Source organism: Corvus hawaiiensis, chromosome 20 (genome assembly GCF_020740725.1).
Source record: "Corvus hawaiiensis isolate bCorHaw1 chromosome 20, bCorHaw1.pri.cur, whole genome shotgun sequence".
Classification (NCBI taxonomy): domain Eukaryota; kingdom Metazoa; phylum Chordata; class Aves; order Passeriformes; family Corvidae; genus Corvus; species Corvus hawaiiensis.
In genome coordinates, this window is record NC_063232.1 from 8,324,663 (window position 1) to 8,339,920 (window position 15,258).

The window sequence follows — 15,258 nt, forward strand, 5'->3', positions numbered from 1 at the left end:
TCTCCAGCCTGACCTTACCCAGGGGACATGCCAGAGACCTGGAGGTTCCAATCTCAGCATTGTCTCCCAAAGGGATTTCGTCTCAAGCACATCCTGATTACCAGGGCAAATGTCTACAGCTACAGCATGGTAGGAAGACTGGAATATTAACACCCAGGTCAAATAAAAATTAAGCAACGAAAACCACCTTAAGATGGACAGGAGAAAAAAGGGCAGATCAAAGGGAACAACAAGCTTTTATACAGTGCTCTAAATTGTTGGCAACAGGTACTGAGCTTCCTTAATTAAAGGGAGAATTTAGAGAAAGGGTTCAAGATACACTTAGACCTTGAGAAATGTCACTATAAGCCAAGGTATCTGGGTAGCAAGGTTAGGGAAAACATGACCAAACCTAGGTCAGGGTCTTGGCCAACAAAACCACCCTAGGGCCAACAAGCATCCAGCCCAGCCAGCACACCTGGAGCAAAGTCAGGCAAAACAGGGCTTGATATGTACCTTCCAAAGGATAGAAGGTTTTGACAACTAGAACAGCACTGTCCAGGTGAAAAGGCTTTTAAAAGCATACATAAAGAAGATAGCAAGTAGCAAAGAAAAACACTAAAATAGTGCTTTAAGTAAGGAAGACCTGCAGACCTGCATGGCCCCCATAGCACCCTGCCAGCTGCTCGGAGGCAGGATCTGCGGGGCCTGGAGGCAGCAGGATGAGGCACTCTTAGAAAGTGGAGCTGCCTGCAGAGTCATCTCAATTGTATGGCATAAGTTTTCAGCTAAATATCTATTTTAACTGACAGGGCTGAGATCTCCAGATATGGCTTGACATGTAGAAGCACTCTCTGCACCTTGTGCTCTGCACAAAAAGTGGGTACCTGGGGCCACACAATGGGCAGAAATGTGAGGCAAAGATAACAGTATTGATTTTTAAATGGTGTTTTATTAGCTTATCTTTTCAGCACAGTTAATATTCAAAAAAATAAGACAAACATATATAACACTTTCACCTTTGCTATCTGAAATAATATTTACTTTTACTCTTTACACACATGACCTATCAGCTGTGAATGGTTCACACCAACTGTGAAAAACCAAAGTAATTAAAAAAACCTCCAAACCTGCTTTGATCTCACTTGAGCTTTTACAGGTCAAAGGTAGGACCTGAACAGTGAATTTGCAAGTGATGGAAAGAGAAGTATAATGCAATAAAGGGCACATTTAAGAAAAAAATTAATAGCATGAAGCAGCTGACTCTCTCCTTCAGGACCAGGGAAATGGGTTCCAAGAGAAATGCCATCCTGTTTGTGGCTACAGGCATAGCAATTTTCCCTTTCTAGGGGAATTCCTCATTTTTGAGGGTGTCCTCTTTGCAAAGGAAGAGCAGAGGTAGGCCTGGAAAGTAAACTATCCATCAGTATAAAAAACGAAGAGAATTCTCCAAGGATAGCAAGACCCTCATGATGATGACTGTGTTGCAACTGCTTATGGGCACTCATGAGAAAAAACATGGGAACAACCTTATCTGCTTCAAAATTGCCTTCCCTTGCTATGCTGGCAATTATTGCTTGTTTATCAAAACCCAGGAAGATGCAGGGACAGCAGAGCTAATAGATGGGTCTCAGAAAGCAAAGGTTAGGACAATGCAGGCACCAAGATATGAAGGCAGGGGTCTGCTACTGGTAGACTGTCCAAAAAGTTCCCTACACACAAAGGCACCTATGATGACCCACCCTTAAGGGGAAGGAAGCATCTAAGGAAGCACTTTCCCCTTAAGGTTGGGTTGTCACAGCACTGTCCTGAGAGTCTGGAGCCTGCAACTGTTTTTGGAAGCAAATGGAAGGGGTGTGTGACCATTTCTAATAAAAGATACAGATGCAGTGGAAGAGGCTGCTCAGAGAGGTTGTGAAGTCTCCATACTGCAGGTCTTTAAGGACTGAGACCAGCCTTTTTTGAGAACAACATTCACTGACAAAGCTTTGCTTTGGGTAGGGCTGGGCTTGGTTCAGGAGCCTCTGACCCAGGAGGCTGGAGACAGGAGTTTGCTGGGCTACACTGGAGCAAAAGCACTCCAACAAGTTGTCCAGATAAGAAGTGACATTCTCATCATGAGTTTCCTCACAGGGAAAAGATCTCCCCTGCTCCAAAGAAGCTGTATTCATACTCACCAATGCGTGATCAAACTTAAAAGTACTGATGTAGTAGGCTGGGATGTCGGCTGCGGCCAAAGGCTCAGAAATCTGAGCAACAATTCCACATTCATCTGTGGGGAGATAAAAAATCAAACGTTGTCTGGAGGGGCTTGCAAAAGTCTCAGGGCTCACCAGTTCCATGCCTACATAAGGAGAAGTTTGTTTTCACAAACCCCAATCAGAAGGAATCTCTGTAAAAAAATGTATTCTTTTTCACAGAATCAAGCTTTTGGGTCACAGTGGTACATTGCACATTTAGTTTTATTACCTTCCTTTTGCTACAGAGAAACGCTGTCTTGGGGTGTCTTTATGATGTGTATCCCCTACCGCTGCTCTATGCCCAGAAATTAATTTTGTGCCTTTCTGTGCCTTTAAACTGAGCCTGAGAGGGGGGAGAGGAAAAAAACCGAGTGAACTTTTCAAAGCAGTTGCTCAAGGACACAGACACACAGTCCTGTGTGTTCTTCTGCTGCGGCAGCGAGAAGAGCGGAGGAAGCGCCCTGCTTGCTTTTCAGCCAGCTTTCGGCTCCTTTTCTCTGGAGGGAGATGGAGAGTTGAACTTTGTTTTCCTGGGACTTTGGTTTTTCCCTTCTTCTCTTCTGGACTGTTTCAACATCAGAACACATTGGGAGCATTTTCCACCACAGCCCCGGAGGTGGGCCCACGACCCAGCTCTGAGGAGGAGGAGAGAGAGCAGACCGACAGAAGGACCCTGAAATCTTCCCAGGTTTCTCTCCACAGCGAGAGGTTTCATTATTTAGCATTATTATTCTTTTCCTGTATGTCTGTTAAATAAATAGTTTTTTATCTCTTTCACTTTCCTCCAAGGAAAATTTATTTTTTCCTGAACCTGGTGGGGGAGGGCTGGTTGTAACCTGCCTTCTGTCAGAGGATATTTTCCTCCAAATTTGTCCAAACCGGCACAAACGCACATTCTCCAATAGCACAAAACCATTATAACTGGAACGATTTACAGAGGTATAAAGAAAGGCAATGAATGATGTTCAAGAAGAAAGCACCAAACCCAGCCCCATATATCTTTAACATCCATTTTTCTGTTATTGAACACTTGGCCCTGCATCTCTGAAAGAGCATGGACACATGGTTCCTAGGTTGCAGCCCACCACAGCCCCTGAAACAGGATTTCACACCAGTTTCACCACAGAATCATCACAGAATATTAAGGGGTTGGAGTGGACCTTAAAGATGCTCTAGTCCCAACCCTATATATCTATAAAAAGTCTACTAGAATCACAGAATTACCCAAGCACTGCACTGGAGTATGACAGTGCTTTCTGACCACTGATTTCAGTAATCTACAATGCATTTCCATGCCACCTTTTTGTCCAGCTTTTCTCTTTAACCAGAGCCCCAGCTGTAGCCACCTCTGAAGTCCAGTGGACGAATGCAATGTAGCTGCAACTGTTGAGCATGTAGCACTTTCAGGAGTATATTCAGAAGTCAAAACTTAATAGAGTCAGACTTCTGTTTGAAAATCTCAGCTCACAAAGTCATGTTAAACTGCTGGCTCTTAAAAAGCATCATCCCCAGATGGATTTTTCCATACCCCTTGAAGGCCCTGAGGTGACTGAGTGCCTGCACACCAACTGATCCCCCAAATGTTACTTACCAAAGCCAAGAGGCTGCCCACCAATCCGCACCATCTTCCAAAGTTCACCAGATGCACTTGTAAACAACAAATTATTAGGAAATCTGTAAAAAAAAGGAACACCAAACATAGCAATTAAAACACAGCAGTGTGTCAGATTCTGCCTGTGAGGGATCTGCTTTTCCTGCATCTTTGAGATGTTTGAAGCCAACTATAATGGGGTGGTAGCTTGGGCAAACTGGGAAAACTCAAGGCAGGTGGGGCAGATGCACCTGCCTGACCTTTCAAGTGTCCTACAGCAAATCAGCATCTGCTGCTGGAGGTGGGCACAGGTACCCAGAGAGGCATGGGAAAAAATTTTTAAGCAACAGGCTGTGCCCCAGCTTTACAAAAGTTGAGACTGACGGTTTGATTTGAGCTGCATTTGGAAACACCTAGGGATGGAATATGTTTCCATACCTGCTCTCAGGGATGTGAACGGTAACCACTGGTTTTGTGTCTGAGCACCATCAGTGCTTTTTTCCCTACCATCTGGGGAGGTCCCTGGGACCACTGCAGAGATCTTTATTTCTTAGCAGGGGAAAGGAGACTGGAGGCTAAGAGACTTGCCCAAGGTCAAGCAGGCAGCCTGTGAGAGAGATGAATTGGCCCCCCAGGTTTCCCACACCCCAGGCTGAAGCTCCAGCCCTCTGGCTCCTCTTGAAGACAGACAAAGGTTTACTCCAATAAGGTCAGAGAAACATTCAAGACGGCAATTTATTAATTTGAAAAACAAGTTGCTGTGGCAGGGAACTTGCCCCCAAGAACCAAACCCAAACTGCACTGTATGTCAAAAGCAAATCTCAGCAGTACAGCACCCTCTCTAGCCTCCAGACCTCAGAGCCTCCTGTGCTGCAGAGCTGCAGGAGCAGAGACACACACACACACAGAGGCTGAAGTTTTCTCACCAGTTGACTCCCTCCTTTGCTAGATGAACAAGTCATGGGTTCCCACTGCACAGGGATAACTCAGGACATTATCATCATAACAAGACTCCGAACCAAGCCCATCCATGTGTAAAAGCAGTGCAAGAGGACTGCATCACTGACATCCCCATCCTGATTTTGGCCTTTAGCAGGAAAACTTCAAACATCTACACCAGGTTTTCCTTTTGGGTTTTGCTCTTAAATGCACAGCTAATGAACAACAGAATAAAAATGCCAAAATCACTTTGCTCCAGTGTTCCTCTTTTGAAAGTGAGATAACTCTACATCACGTTGATCTGTGATTTCACTGAGGGGTTGGACAGACAAGTCCAAAATTTGTCCAAAGAACTAACATGCCAGGTTTTACTCAGGAAAGTATCAGGGTGTACAAGGCCATGACACCCATACAAAGACAGTACAAATAACTAACATGGAGGAGTCTAAGCTGCTTCCTGCTCCTTTGTGAACATCCCTTTTTTTCAAGGTCCGGGTTACTCTAAGACCAAAGCTCACCTCTGCTGTGTCTGGACATCCATGACCAGGGAGATGTAACCCTCAATGAGAGAAAAGGAGAAAAATCGAATATGTCCCGAGTCTTCGTTGCCCACCACTGAGTCTTTTACTCTGAAGAAACAGAAGAAAATGACATTAACAGTGGCTAGAAGAGCACAAAATAAAGGTTCTTAAAGCAGATATAGCCGGTGAAACCAGAAACGTTCATACACTGACTTAAGGAAGTGACACTGAGTCCTGCCATACTATCCTGATTTTATTTTTTTTTATTTTGCAGGTGGAAAACCATCCAGTCCCCACAATTGACAAAACTCTCCATCTCTGCCTCAAGGTCCCCTCACAAGAGGCTGTGGGCCAGGAGCCACAGCCACCAAGGGGCAGCAATCCAGCCAGCCGTACATGCTCCGGCCCCGTGCGGATATGCAGCACACTGACCACACGGCTACTCTCACCTTCACTCTGAAAATGCTCAGTTTTCCAAAGCCAGCAGATGTCTTTGGGCACCCTCAATCACCTGTTGGCTTCCACCTGTTGGGACAACCCTCTTGAGCCTGTGAAACCTCCCTCCCTCAGTGCAGAGTACTGGAGCAGCACAAGGCCACAGCAGATCCCAGGGCACCCCAGAGAAGCAGTGGAAATCTGTGCCTCCAGACTCTGGGCACACCTCTCCTGGAAGCCCATCTCCCTGCAGGACCTACCCATTGGAGTAAAACATGACATCCATTAGGAGTGTAGCAACAGTGGGAAGGGTATCTGGATCCAGGCTGGTGACGCAGAACATATTACTTGGACTGGAAAGGGGATGAATGACAGGCCTCTGAACTGAAAGAGACACACACACACACAGACAACTATGAAGCCGCATCTGCAGCAGACTCCTGTCTCATCAGCTGTGTTATCCATGCACTGGCAGCAGCCACAGAGAAAGCTGCTGTATTTGTAACACAGTATTTATAAAGCAGTGCCTCATTGCTGAAGCCCTGTTGGCTCTCAGGGAATGAGGGGCCTGTGGACAATCTGCTCCTGTGCTGATCTCCCTGTGGTATAGGGTGGTATTACCTTGAATACCCTGCCCAGCTCTCTGCTCCTAGGGGCTTTCAGGCCATTGGGTGCATCCACATGAGTGAGGGGCAAGCTAAAGGAAGTGCCAGGAGAAACTGAAAAGTGGAAAAAAATACAGGCTTCCACCATTTAAAAGGCAGGGTTATGGAAGGCATTTCTCCAGCTGTGGTTGTTAGCAGTCCATCCGGTTTTCCCTCATTTCTGGGGACCTATTTTGCCATAATATCTTGAAAAATTAAAAACCAGCTGCCACACTGCAGTTTGTCTAACACATTGCAGCCAGTGGCTGAGAAGCAGCCAGCATTTAGACATGGAACTAGTAAACAGAGCAACACAGCAAACTGCATACCTGTGCATTATCAACATGTGCTTCAGTGTGCCCTTGATGCTTTTTTTCTTTAAGACTCATTTTTTTAAACTAGGTGATTGTTAGCTCTTGAATGATGAAAGTGAGTGGTATTTCATAATAACTGATCCCTGCTTTGGCTGGTTATGGGCAAAAAATTACACACGTGTCTGTAGGTAAACATACGTATATAAGTTGTTCCTTTTCCTGATTGTACCCTTTGGCTTGATGCTTGTTCCTCTAGCCTGCAAACATCCTAAGGTTCTTTACAGCCCTGGACTCATTGTGGCCTTGATCCTCACTGGCACTGAAGTATGAAAGTTGAAAAACAATCTTCTCTGTGCACCACTGCAATATTTAAAACAAGCTTTTAGAAAAGCCATTTTCCTTTGGAATGTTGAAGCGTGGAAATATGGGCTACAGACAACATTATTTTTGCAACTACAATGAACTATACTTTAACCTTCTGTCCTACAAAAGGCATGTCTCCTCTAGAGAAACTAGCATTAGAAGGCCAAAATTCAGCCAAACTTACCAGCACTGCTCAGAAAGTTAAGAACCTACTCAAATCCTTGGTTGTACTGGGATAGGCTTGTAAGATTATCATCTTACAACAGTATTCATCCAAATGTTGAAGGAAGCTAGGAGGCAGGACTTCCACCCCACCCAGGGAGACCAAATCACTGGCAAGCTGAGCCTGTGCTGGTCCTTACCTAGTTTTGGTTTGACAAATCCATTTGTTATCCCAAAGTCATCGGCAGCCACTGTCTCCCCATTCACTACTCTGAGGATGGTGAACTCGGCAGCCAGCGTGTGCATCACGAAGGGTAGGTCTCGCTCACGCACCTGAAGGTGACAACAGGATTATCTGGTGATGGCGTGCACCAGAAATGACAAAACACTGCAGTGGAGGGTACATACTTTCAGTGCACAGCAAAGTGGACACATGACTCCTGCTTGAGCCAGCAGATAGTTACCATCTAGGTGTATCTTAAAAGAAGCACACCTGGTGATATCACTGGGAGTATCAGTAGGATTAAGCACCAAAGTGCTTTTACGACTGTAAAAAGAACGTGGAGATTTCTAAGCAGGAGATGCTTCACCTGTTTTTCATCATTCCTTCAACAACTCAGCACTGCCTGTTCTTCAGTCTTGTTTCCTCAGGAAATAAGGCTATGTCTTGTGTGCATGCACACACACGTGTGTGTGAGACAGAAAGACTGCCTGTCTGTACCCAAAACATGGAGCCTCTTGGCCATCACCAGCCAACCTGACAGCAGACACTGTGTTTCTCTAACCTCCAGAAAACCAAAGATGCAGAGCAGGCACAGTATGCATCTGCGGGCTCCTGCCTCCATCTCTAAAGCATAAGAGCCACACAGCTCTGCAAGGGATGGATGGTATAACACATATACTAGGATTGCAATGTCTGAGTGATGGTGGGAAGTGCTACCAATATCTCCATTGCAAGGAGACTGTAGTGTGGGCTCAGCACTCTTATTAGACACCAGACAACCCATGACAACAAATGCTTCATCCCATAGCAAAAGCTCCTCCTGTCAGAGGGCCTAACTACAAGGGACAGAGCTCTGGGGAAAGCAGACTGGTACTTCTGCCACTCCCCAGACAACTTGTTCCCAGAATTGCCCAATTGAACTTTCATCTGGTGGCAATAACTCTGCCTGGTTCCCTCACGTCCTCTTACCAGGATGAAGTCCGTCTGATAGGTGGAGAGCATAAACACTGAGATGTTTTGGTCAGCTAGAGGTGCTATGACTGACTTGGCAATTTTGGTCACTCCGATGGGCTGGGAGCTGGAGAAGCCACCTCCACCAGACACCACGTTGAGGGCAAGCCATGTTGCATCGGCCACGCTCAAGTGTTCCGAGGAAGGAAGCTCTGCAGAGATAGAAGCAGAGGACAGAGGTTTGTTTTAGAGGCAGAGAGAGCCAGGTCCACTATCTGCCAGTATGTGCTTAGCACAGACCTCAGCACAAGGAGTGAGATGAGCCCCCTTATCCAGCCAACCTCCTGGGCTTCCCATGCTGCTCCACAGGCTCATACTGTGACACTCTTTCATGTACTGATTGCATCAATTGCCATGGCAGGATTCATACAGATTGTCAAGGACAACACAGAGAACTGCAGGAGACTCAGCAATTCACTTGGATACCAGCGACCAGCTCTGTTGACCTTCCCAAGTGGAAACAGCCTGTGGTCGTCCTGGTTACAAAAGGAGAGTGCCAGTGTGGGCAGTAACAAACTGTGTATTCCACTTCCCTCTACATCATTCCTGACAAACTGTTAATGATGGGTCGTTTGCAGGAGCTGCCCAGCACACTCCTGCACACCTGACACCTCAGGCTATCAGCTGGGTGTTAAATGAGATAAGGGAGAAGAGGCAAATCCTTCGAGGCAGGGTAGTGTTTCTTCTTCACACCAATGACTCAGCTGTGGTAACTCCCCTCTGGGGAAGTACCAGCACAGTCACACCCATCCTGAAGGGGGTCATCTCTGCTAATGGGCCTCAATGGGCACCACCAGAATAGGAGCTGTAACTTCAACCATCAAGAACTCTCAAAAAATATCCTATGACTCACGGTATGACATCATTCCATTGTGAAACTCCCTGCCCTGGGGGAGGTACTGAGCATTCCTGCCTGAACCTGAGCGTATATAATCTTGAGGTTTGTGGGCTTGGGACACCAGCATCACCACCACTGAACGGATCCAGAGGATCAGAACTTCCAAAGGACCACTGCTTTTGACTGCAACCATCACTTGAAAGGACTGCAATCAGCACCCTGACCAACAGGGTGCCAGGTTGTACTCTTTGTTGAAGTCTTCTGTGTATCATTGCATTTATTGTAATCTTTCTATTAAATTATAACTCCAACCTGAAATCGCTCTCAAGGTAATTCTATGGAGATTCTCCCACTGGTTTACTTTCAAAGCAGCACATTGGTCTTTGATTTAAATCTCTATCATACAATTTCTCCAAACATTTTACTCAAGCTGTTCTGTCCTCTTTTGTTTCCATTTTCCCACTCTAATCTAAACCCAAATTTTGTACTCCTGGACTTGAGATGAGGTTGACAGAGTAGCCTGGGCACTATCACTAGTCTTTGAAGATGCAGAGCAGGCACAGTATGCATCTGTGGGCTCCTGCCTCCATCTCTAAAGCATAAGAGCCACACAGCTCTGCAAGGGATGGATGGTGTAACACATATACTAGGATTGCAAGGTAAGCACATACTAAGATAAAGCAAATTACTTTGGAAATGGAAAATACTAAGAATAATTCCATTCCACTTGCTTCTAATCTGTTGTGGTTGAGTAGTTAAAAATCTGCAGCTAACCATTTAATGCAAATTATTAACTGTTTTAAAAAACCCTTAATCTACTGACAGCCCAGAAAACCAGATGCAGACTCTGGAATGAAGGCATACACTGCTCTAGGATTCTCTGGACTTCAGATTTTTGTTTGGCAAATTATAGAAACAAACAGGTGAGATCCAGATCCCAACGAACAAATGCATAATCCCAGCTAAATCTACTTGGTGTAAGGAACCTGATCTCAGATGCAGATCCAGCCAGCAAGGACACAGTAGACATCCTAGGGGAGGCCTATACACTTAGCTCAGAGGTGAGATGCAGCCCAGGAGTCTGAAAGCATAAACCCCAGCATCACTGCTCTCGCAGTCAGCACTCTGGTACTGTAGGCAAGTGCTCACATGTCCCCATGTCCACACACTCTTGGCTCCTCCATGCAGTATCCTTTCTTTCTCCTTCAGCGAGACCTTTGGGAGTTGTTTCTGTACAGCCTCAGACACCGTGTAATAAATTCCTAACCTCACCCTCTCTGAATCCTCAGGCACCACTTCCCTGAGACACTGACAGCACTGAAAACCCAAAATGAACTGAATAACAAACACTATTCATTTTGCTCTCCTCAATAACCTCAATTGTGTGTGGCATGAAAACAACCCTGAGCAAACACACTGCAAACAGTGGGGGTACTGAGGTTTCTGCTTCTGTATTTTGATGTTTAGCTTCATAAGCCAATGTTTCTTTTTTAATAATCAGAGCTTACTGGAATGAAAACTAGACACCAGGGAGAGGGGGTGAGTTTGTACATTAATCACCAGCATGTTATGTCAGAGAGACCAGTGCAAGTTACTTGCAGCAAATTATTGCAAAAAAATACCATTTTCTCATCAGCCCTTTGCATCAGAAAAGCACCTCTAAACCCAAGCTTCCTGCATCACCTGGCATGGAGAAGCTAGGGCTCAAAACAACTGCTGCTGAGCTACATATGCTTCAGGGTCCTGTTCTCACCAACTGATCCCACCTGCAGTGGGCACATCCCAGGTGTGCTCAAGTCCACTAATGACTCACTAGTGGCAGTGAGAGCAAAACTCATTTCCCTTTCTATAAACACAGTAGATGACATTTGCGCTTTGTACAGGTGACAAGGACTGCAGTTCATTAAATATCAGTTCAAACACAATTTTGGGCCAGGGATGTGATGGAAGATGCAGTATTTCATGGTGGACAGAGGCATTATCCCGTTTCACTCCAACAGCAGCCGCGCTGGATGAGCTGCCCCAAGAAGACCTCATCAAGCTCTCCTCAGGGGGAAGGCAGGCTGATTTGCTCATTGCACTTGTAATTACTCAGAAGTGTTAATAAATTTTGGGTTTATGTGTTTAACAGGCCCTATGATGTGTGACAAAGGCCACTCCATTCACTTAAGTAACCTGCTTCTTATGATTCAATTAACTTGGAAAAATATATAGGAAGTGATTGAAATACCAATTTTGGACACTGTTTCCACTAGGCAACCAGATGGAAAAGTACAGCCCAAATTTTAATGAAACAAACCCAGGCTGAAGGTTCAACAAATTCATCTAAATAGTGTTCAATAAGCCATGTGGGATGGTGCTTTGCCAGGAAGCTGTTGAATGCTGTAAACCCAAAGAGAGCCAAAACCACCAGTTGTAACATTAGCGCAGACTCAGCGAGGCAGAATAAGGTAATAAATAAAGAGCAAAATGAGGAATTGCCCATGTTTCAGTACCAACTCACCACTGACACCACTTTCCCCACAGGAGAACAGAGCTCCAGGCCCCCACAGCTTCAGCATTGTCACATGCCTTGTCCTCCCACCGGACAGAAATTTCTCTGCTGGGCTCTCAAGATTCTCTTGCAACTGGTTTATCAGAGTGCAGTCACTCCCACTTCTGATCATGGAGGATATCTCAACTCTAGCTGAGAAAGACTCCAAAAGGTCAGAGATGTGGGCTTAGTTTACTATAATCAGGGTTTTCATTTTGACCTTTCATTGGGATGAAGCCCTAAGATTTTTCTGGTTTTGCTGTGTAAGGCTTTGCAGAGCTGGTAGCAGAAGGCACCAGCTGCCTGCAGGCTCTGTAACCATCATTTGCTGCCCAACATGACAACTACCACAGTCTGGAAAAGCAGGCTTCCAGACTCAAGCTGTCATTCCATCCATGGTCTCTGGCATCGAACACCACAGTCTCAACAAGATGTGATCATTGTGATAGTCCAGGATGATTTGCTCTGGCAATGCAGTGCTGGGTACCAAGTGCTGGTGGGCTCCACAAACTGTGGGGCTGCTCTCCATTGGCACAGGTATCAAACTAATGCCAGTCCCTGTGCAAACCAAACCCAGCCAACATGTCAAATAACACTTAGGGCGTAACTGCTTATTCACAGCACAGGTGACTTACAAGGTATGGAGTCTGTCCACAGCCTCACTGGCCCATTTGGCAGCCCCAGCTGAAGTAGAGCAGCCTCCCTAACACATGTCAGCCTGGGATGTGAGGTAGTGAGTATCATATCGGCCATGATTGGCTCCTGAGCTCCAATAATCAATACCATTGCCAACGAGGACAAACATTGGCTGAAACCCAAATACGATTGAATTGCTGCCGCTGTAAGTACTGTGAGCTGGTGCTCCATGTGACACTCCTAAACTATCCTTGCTGGGATGATGACGACATTCCAGCTCAAGGGTCTCTGCAAGCAGCCAAGGAAGTCACAGAAAAGCAGGGAAGGAAGATCTCCTGGTTTACAACCCTGACCAAAGAGTCAGTCTGACAGTACCAGTCTGCACAACATTAGGAAAACAACATTTTTTTCTGTCTACATTTTCTACCCTGAAGACCCCTCAGTTTCAAACACCCTGCACAGCAGGAGGCACAGCACTGGGAGAGAGCCCCACCTCCCCAAAAGGACACTGGAAAACGTGCAAAATGCTCTGAAAAGGGCAACACCACCAGAACTTTTTTCCCCTTTCTGTACCTAGTTTAAATGGGTTCACACTTCTCATGAAAAAGTTATAGTTAAGGGGGAAATAACTGGAAAATGCACAGTTCCACAACAGAAATGCATTTCACCTAGCCACACTGATAGCTGGATGAATCCTGTTCAATGCGCTGCTAACTCCCTTCCTCCACAAAGACACCTTGTGAGCTGTTTTCTGTGGGCTCTTCCAACTTTATGGCAATCAGATACCCACTTCAGGACACCTCTCAGCTTCCAAGTGAAACTGTAGATAAATGATGGATTTATCGTAGTGCTTGGAGAGAAATGAAGACCCTCAGCTGGTTTGTTCCTTCGGTGTGGTATGTTAGATCATCTCCTAAGCACTTATCTTCACCCAGCACACAAATTTTTACATCACAGCAGAGTGCTCTGAGTGATGTGCTACTCCCCAGTTTGTTCTGGTGCTCTGAATGAACCAATTGCTCATTTGATTCATCATCATTATGAGGCTTACATTTGCATCCACAGTTAACTCCGAATATTAAAAAATAATGAAAATAAAAAATATTGTGGATTTTCTGACCAGCCTTCTGGCTTTAGAAACCTTACACTGTTTTAATTTCAGCTTTTATAGTTTCCTTCTGCAAAAATGGCAGCTAGACTCTGGCTTGCATTTAAAAGATAGAGGAAGAGGCTCCTGCAGTAACAGGACTCCAATGGTAAGTCATTAAAAATAAAAGTGCTGCCAACTGCAGAAGTCACAATAAACTGGGAGAGCTGTCACCCACTGCTGCCAAGTGGCAACACAGTTTATGTGTATATGTGTATTTAATAGGATCTTCATGTTTATTAAAGGTTCTCTTCCCACTCCCCAGTCGAAGCTTTTCATTGCTCTGCAGTTTTAAAATCCCATCTTAAAACGAAGCGAGGGATTATCCGAGGTTGTAAAGCCTGATCCAAAGCCTAGGCATCTTTCTGACTTCTCTGTCAGCCTCACCACACTGGAGGGCCTGGAGAGGCCACTGGGTGTGGCAGGTGGGAGCTGCTGGGTGAGTGTGCCATGCCCCAACCACCAGCAGGGAGCTAAGATGCCCAGAGCCCACTGCCAACACCCAACTGGTGTAGTTTCCCTGACATCTGCATAAAACACACGTGTTTGACCTGGATATCTCTGCTCAGGAAACTTTTTATTCTTGCAGGCACTGTGGAAACTGGCTACATGAGCTCAAAATCTTGAAGGGAGAGTGGGTGGAAGGTAACACCTGAATCTCGTTTCTTTTGAGAAATCAGGCGAAGTGAACATTCCTTTAATGTTGGGAAATTGAGTACTCTTGCTTCTCACTTCCAGAAAGCTGTGTGAAAGGGGTTAAAGCAGGATAAAGATATTTATTTATCAGTTTCAATAGTGTGCTAAAATCCAGAAAGAGCTCTAAAGTTGGTCCAATGGCCCAATGTCCAGCTTTGTGTGTTCTGGTCCTTGCTACTCTGGAAGCACAGAAGTTTTTCCTGCAGAATGCCACATTCCTTGCTTTTACAGGCCATCTAGTGCAACCTTCCTGCAATGGGTAGGGATGTCTTCAACTAGAGCAGTTTGCTCCAAGTCCTGTCCAACCCAACTCTGAATGTGTCCAGGGACGGGGCATCCACCACCTCTCTGGGCAACCAGAGATGCTGTGCCAGAGGCAGGAACAGAAGTCAGCCCTGCAAACATGACTTGTGACATGAGGAGCGCAGTGCCTCCAGCACTGCCTCTCTGCCTGCAGCGCCTTTGGGCTCAGGCTCACACACATGAGCCGGCAGTGAGACATCCAGTGCATGGCAGGGATTTTTAAACCTCCACATGTCCATTAGATACCGAGTGCTATCAGCAAATATGACAGCAGGTTTCTCCAGGATCACAGCGACAGGGACAGAAGACAAGGGAGTCCTCTAAGCCCTTTACTGGAGGGAAAGACAAACAGATTCATCCCACCTTTATTTTACAAAAATTAGTAGACTCAAACTTTAATTTATGTCTCTTTTATTGCTCTTTGTGCATCTCAGATTTCCTCCTGATGCACCTGGGCATCTGCCTGGGCACCTCTGTAGGACTGGATCCACAGGCAGTCGGAACCTTGCCACCTCTAACTTTGTGCTTCTGTGCTTCTGACACTTTCTCCTAACAGAGCATGCAAAACTGAGAGGTTTTTTTTATTCCAAATACCCTTAACATGGAAGCTGTGAAACTTGTCATCTCATTTCCTATTTAGGTATTATCCTACTCACACAACTGTCAAAAGAACATTGTTAAGT

At 45.6% G+C, this 15,258-nt stretch overlaps 1 protein-coding gene across 2 annotated transcripts in view; it reads right to left on the reverse strand.

Moving 5' to 3' along the window:
- CASTOR2 (cytosolic arginine sensor for mTORC1 subunit 2) overlaps window positions 1-15,258 on the reverse strand; it is a 145,493-nt gene that overhangs the window by 13,262 nt on the left and 116,973 nt on the right. For both annotated transcript variants that reach the window (XM_048324694.1, XM_048324695.1), the window contains 6 exons: window positions 8,381-8,574; window positions 7,389-7,521; window positions 5,966-6,089; window positions 5,268-5,378; window positions 3,811-3,893; window positions 2,157-2,251 (listed from right to left, as the gene is read on the reverse strand). In XM_048324694.1, coding sequence (XP_048180651.1) covers window positions 2,157-2,251; window positions 3,811-3,893; window positions 5,268-5,378; window positions 5,966-6,089; window positions 7,389-7,521; window positions 8,381-8,574 — 740 coding nt within the window. The remainder of the gene's footprint in view (window positions 1-2,156; window positions 2,252-3,810; window positions 3,894-5,267; window positions 5,379-5,965; window positions 6,090-7,388; window positions 7,522-8,380; window positions 8,575-15,258) is intronic.